The following is a 5434-nucleotide window of genomic DNA, read 5'->3' as shown; positions in this document are numbered from 1 at the left end:
GTGATAGCGCTATATTTTTTTTTATTTATTGCTAGTGGGGAGGGACTAAGTCCCTTGTACTGCGGCCACTTCTGGCCTACTGTACCAGCCCCAGATAATAGGTGAGGGTGATTGTGGGGCAATCAGTGGAATGAAGATTGGCAGGGGAAACTGAAGTACTCGGAGAAAACCTGCCCCAGCAACACTTTGTCCACCACAGATCCCACTTGACCAGACCCAGGATCGAACCTGGTCCGCTGCAGTGGGAAGCCAGCGACTAACTGCTTGAACTATGGCTCAGCCTAGCACTATATTTACTTGTAGTTATGATCTGTAAGTGTTCAACAAATCCAATTATCCATCCAAACCCTGTCTATAGTCACACCCCATATGTGTGTGACAATATGGAATGTCACTGAAAATATCTGAGTTACAATACAGGAGTTTTCCTTCTGCTCAGACCAGGCAGTGACTCTGCCCTACTGATAGACTGATTATCAATTAGTGTTGCAGTCTTGTGCATGGAAGAAAGAAGAAAGTTTTGCAATGAAAGTGAGAAATCAGAAAACAGTGGGAAATTTGGAGACAATACAAAACTGGTGTCTCAGGTATTTTAATTCTCATCAGCTTCAACTTCCTGCTCCTCGTCAAACTCTGCGTCCTCATCAGCAGTTGCCTCCTGGTACTGCTGGTACTCAGACACCAGGTCATTCATGTTTGATTCTGCTTCTGTGAACTCCATCTCATCCATCCCCTCACCCGTGTACCAGTGCAAGAAAGCCTTGCGCCTGAACATGGCTGTGAACTGCTCTGAGATACGCTTGAACAGCTCCTGGATGGCAGTTGAGTTACCAATGAAGGTTGCAGCCATCTTCAGTCCTCTGGGTGGGATGTCACAAACAGCAGTCTTCACGTTGTTAGGGATCCACTCAACGAAGTAGCTGCTGTTCTTGTTCTGGATGTTCAACATCTGTTCATCAACTTCCTTCATCGACATGCGTCCTCTGAAGATAGCTGCAACTGTGAGGTAACGGCCATGCCTTGGGTCACAGGCAGCCATCATGTTCTTGGCATCAAACATCTGCTGAGTCAATTCAGGTACTGTGAGAGCTCGGTACTGTTGGCTACCACGGGAGGTGAGAGGAGCAAAGCCTGGCATGAAGAAGTGAAGACGTGGAAATGGGACCATGTTGACAGCAAGTTTACGGAGATCAGCATTCAGCTGACCTGGAAACCTGAGGCAAGTGGTTACACCAGACATTGTAAGGGAAACAAGATGGTTCAGGTCACCATATGTGGGAGTTGTGAGTTTTAGTGTCCTGAAGCAAATGTCATAGAGGGCCTCATTGTCGATGCAGTACGTTTCGTCGGTATTTTCAACCAGCTGATGGACAGACAACGTCGCATTGTAAGGTTCAACGACAGTGTCTGATACCTTTGGTGAAGGTACAACAGAATATGTGTTCATTATCCTATCTGGGTATTCCTCTCTAATCTTGGAGATAAGTAATGTGCCCATCCCAGAACCAGTTCCACCCCCCAAGGAGTGGGTCAGCTGGAAACCCTGAAGACAGTCGCAACTCTCCGCTTCTTTCCTTACTACATCCAAGACAGAGTCGACAAGCTCAGCACCTTCTGTGTAGTGACCCTTAGCCCAGTTGTTACCAGCACCGCTCTGACCAAACACGAAGTTGTCAGGTCTGAAAATTTGACCAAAAGGCCCAGATCGGACAGAGTCCATCGTGCCAGGTTCAAGATCCACCAAGATGGCACGGGGTACGTACTTTCCACCCGATGCTTCATTGTAGTAGACATTTATTCTCTCAAGCTGAAGGTCGGAGTCACCATGGTAGGCACCAGTTGGGTCGATACCATGCTCATCAGAGATGATTTCCCAGAACTGCAAGGAAAAAAGTGTACCTAAGATGAACTATAAGGTCCATGAAAGCAGTCATTCATAAACCTAATAATTCCCTCATTTATTAATGCAGGCACTTCCTTTACTTTTCCTAATTTTTGATTACAGGTCTCAGATAGCAATAGTACAGTCCAGACTGTGTGGCAAAAATTACTGACTATTACAACTATGATATGCATGTAAATGTTAGATGAAATGAAAAAAGTAACATGGATGAAGATCAAACACCAGAACTGAATCCTGGAATTATTTCTTGCATGAGTGGAAAGCATAAGATATATTTCTTGTTCAAATAATGTGGTAATCCACCGCTTAAGGGATTATCATTATGATTTATGGGGGCATTTGAAACAAATTGGCACAAAATTTTCAAGATGTGCCAGGTGTGTGAAACAGAGAACTGGGACTGTAAGTCAGTCTACAGTAATGTGCTACAGAGCTGTAAATTTGTTCCCTTCCCCAGATGACTGATCAACCCATGTCAAATGCACATATAAAAGAAGTCCTCAGAAAACACAAGGCAAATTTTACTAATCCAACTTGGATAGTAACAATAATACTCCTCACACCACGATGGCTGATCAGAACAGCCCTGCATCTCTCGTCATGCAGATTAATAATGGAAGTTTGAATGTGATAATGGGTACACCCATGTGAAGAAAACTATGTGCACTGACAGGAAGTTTGAATGTGATAATGGGTACACTCATGTGAAGAAAACTATGTGCACTGACAGGTATGTCAGCATGTAAAATAAGTTTCTAAAAGCTGTTCTGCTAGCTCACAAAACATATTTAATTTTTTAACGTTTGGTTTAAAACTCACTTTGAAATCATGGGCATATTAAACTACTTTCAAAATATGATAAGACCCATTTGCTACTTATTTTTGTATCCAGATTACACATTCATGGCAACAGCAATGTAACTTCCATTCAAACTTTCAAACTACAAAGTACATTTCCTACACTACACAGAACTTTTATGACTCAACCTTGCTAGCTCTCAAAATACAAAATCCATTTTAAATACTCCTTCATATCTTAAGCAAAGTTTGGGGTTAAAATCAACCTTGACAGGTCAAGATGCCCCACTCCCTCCCCATGGGATTAGGAAATACACATTTGGTCACAAAGAGCTGAGTTCTTTCTGATGTATTGTTTTCCTTCATGGAATAAATTTTCAAACCTCATCCTAGTAGATGCAATCTGAAGAACACATTTCCTCTTCATAACCTAATCAAGTTATATTACATACCACAGCACTGATATGATTGAAAATAAGTAATGCAAAGCCACAATCAAAAGGCTAGCCACTCATTAGCAACTTTTAATTAAAACAAGACTTTGATAGCGATAACAGGAATGTCAACTTGAATGCCATATGGCAAATTAGGCATTTTTGCTCAGCCTGTGCACTAAAATTATGACCAGTTTATGTGAAAAATGTGTCATTCTTATGCACCTGAAAGGACCCTAAGAACCACAATTAGTCTATGCCCAAATCTCTCTGGTGGTACTGGTGAGAGTACCACTGCATGATGGCCTCAGTCTCCTTACACTGCAAACATTCAGGCCTGCTTCCAGTTTGTTTGCATTACATTCATCAATGGGATATGACACTGTGCAGTCTGGTCTTAGTTTACAGATCTTTCACAGGACCACAGTGCCTACACCTACATGGTCAAAGACTAAACCAGAAAGAAAGCAGAGTGCTTGCTTGGCCTACTCCTGAACTCTGAAGATGGATATATACGAGTATGTTCTTTGAAATGCCTATGATGTACCAGACCAGAATCACATCCCAAAAGACAAGTGCCTTTCATTCACTACCATCCAAATGTCAACATTTCATGAATGTGTATTTATAATACATCTAAAATTACACCAGAAAACTGACCTTCTTTTAATTGACTTACTGCAATGCTTCAAATCCTCAACCTAACAGTCAATTCATTCAGAAGGTTTCAGTGTACTGTGAAAACCAAGTCAAGATATGTTCACGTCAATGAATAGTTAAAGCTAAAATGTTTGTACAATAACATACTATACCATAATGCATTGTAGTATACAGACCCTGTACAACCAGTATTAATGATTATAGCAGTCAAAGTTGAAAAAAACATTTAAACAATTTGTATATACATGTATTTACAGATTCATGGTAACTGGGGATTTACTGTGTTTACTCAAAATTGTGATTTAGGAATATATCTATACCACACACAGATACCCATACCTTAACAACAAAGTCAACCTGCAAACTCCACCCTCTCTACAGTTTTGGAATAAGTTTGCCAGAAGCTCGCAGTACACTGCGATTTAAAAGAAACTTTGAAACAGGAAATGTCGTGAAGGGTTACATTTACCACGTCTGCTTTATAATTACTGTATTAAAGTTTCATATTGAACTTAAGGATCATTAATCATAAAGGAAAGTGATGTTCCCTATTTGATGTAGCATGCAAGTTCAAACTTTATAAACAGAAATTAATTTAGTTGCAAGATCCGAGACTATGAGGTTGCCAACAGTACCAAGTCCGTCTAAGACTTCTTTTCAAAATCAAATAACCTAAATCTGATTTGTTTCATTCTGGTCCGTCACACTAATAATATCATGAAAAGTTAAACGGTTCCGTCTAGTGTGACTGGTGAAGATTCTTCTTATTTCAATTATTTATGCCCTTACATGTTTCGGTCTCCAGAGACAACCATCAGAGGGACAACTTTACATCAATACAATTAGAAGCGACATAGTAAAACACGTTTCATTAGACTATATTAAAATTAAAAAATCAACAATATCCAAACACACAGCTAAAGACGACCAAACACCCAACCAAATTATATACACGGCAATTATTATTAAACGGTCTTACTCATTCAACACGCATACATCTTTACCTTAGCACCAATCTGATTTCCACACTGGCCAGCCTGGATATGTACGATTTCCCTCATTCTGTTCCGCTGTCTCTTCTTTTTAACCACTGCAACCAAACTTAACTACAGTCGTCTGCTGCAGTATTTCCTCAAGGACCTCAAAATGTTTTTCAAGCGTCTTCAGTTAGAGAACCACGGCGCGCCAACGCCCTTGCTACAACTACCTAATTGGTCAATTTTCCATCGCTGGAGTGACTTAATTCAGTGCAACCAACTTCAGGTAAAGTCACTAGCCAAAGCAGGATAAGCGCTACGCTGCTTCAAACACGAACGCAAGTTTTGTTGTTTTTCATACTCGTATTTCCTACTTCTCCCATTTAACATTGTTAACTTCTTTTAAGGCTATATTTTCTTCCACTACAAATAACGGCTTCTGGGAAAGCTTGAAGTAATGAGAATCCGAAAGAGAATATTAATTGGCGGCAGGTTCACGAGCCTGAGTCAGCTTCAAAGTAACTTTTCCAAAGTCAAAGTCAAAGTTACTTTAAGACTGGCAGTTTACCGCCAATCAGTTCGTCTGGTGCCAAGCCCCTTGAAGATCACGACCTAAGATTTATTTTCAGCAACTGAATCCTTACGGTCATAGTCCATGCGTA

The 5434-nt window shown here is 40.6% G+C and overlaps 1 protein-coding gene across 1 annotated transcript; it reads right to left on the bottom strand.

Moving 5' to 3' along the window:
* Positions 1 to 494: 494 nt before the first annotated feature.
* Positions 495 to 5010, bottom strand: LOC111867336 (tubulin beta-1 chain). The gene is made up of 2 exons (XM_023857096.2): positions 4800 to 5010; positions 495 to 1879 (listed from the first exon to the last, which is right to left on the bottom strand). The coding sequence occupies exons 1-2, from the start codon at positions 4854 to 4856 to the stop codon at positions 593 to 595; spliced, it is 1344 nt and encodes a 447-aa protein (XP_023712864.1). The 5' UTR covers positions 4857 to 5010; the 3' UTR covers positions 495 to 592.
* Between the last annotated feature and the right edge of the window lie 424 nt (positions 5011 to 5434).

This window comes from Cryptotermes secundus, unplaced genomic scaffold (assembly GCF_002891405.2).
Source record: "Cryptotermes secundus unplaced genomic scaffold, Csec_1.0 scaffold4259, whole genome shotgun sequence".
NCBI classification, from domain to species: Eukaryota; Metazoa; Arthropoda; class Insecta; order Blattodea; family Kalotermitidae; genus Cryptotermes; species Cryptotermes secundus.
Note: the sequence above shows the minus strand (reverse complement) of the source record. Positions and strands in the feature narration are given on the sequence as shown.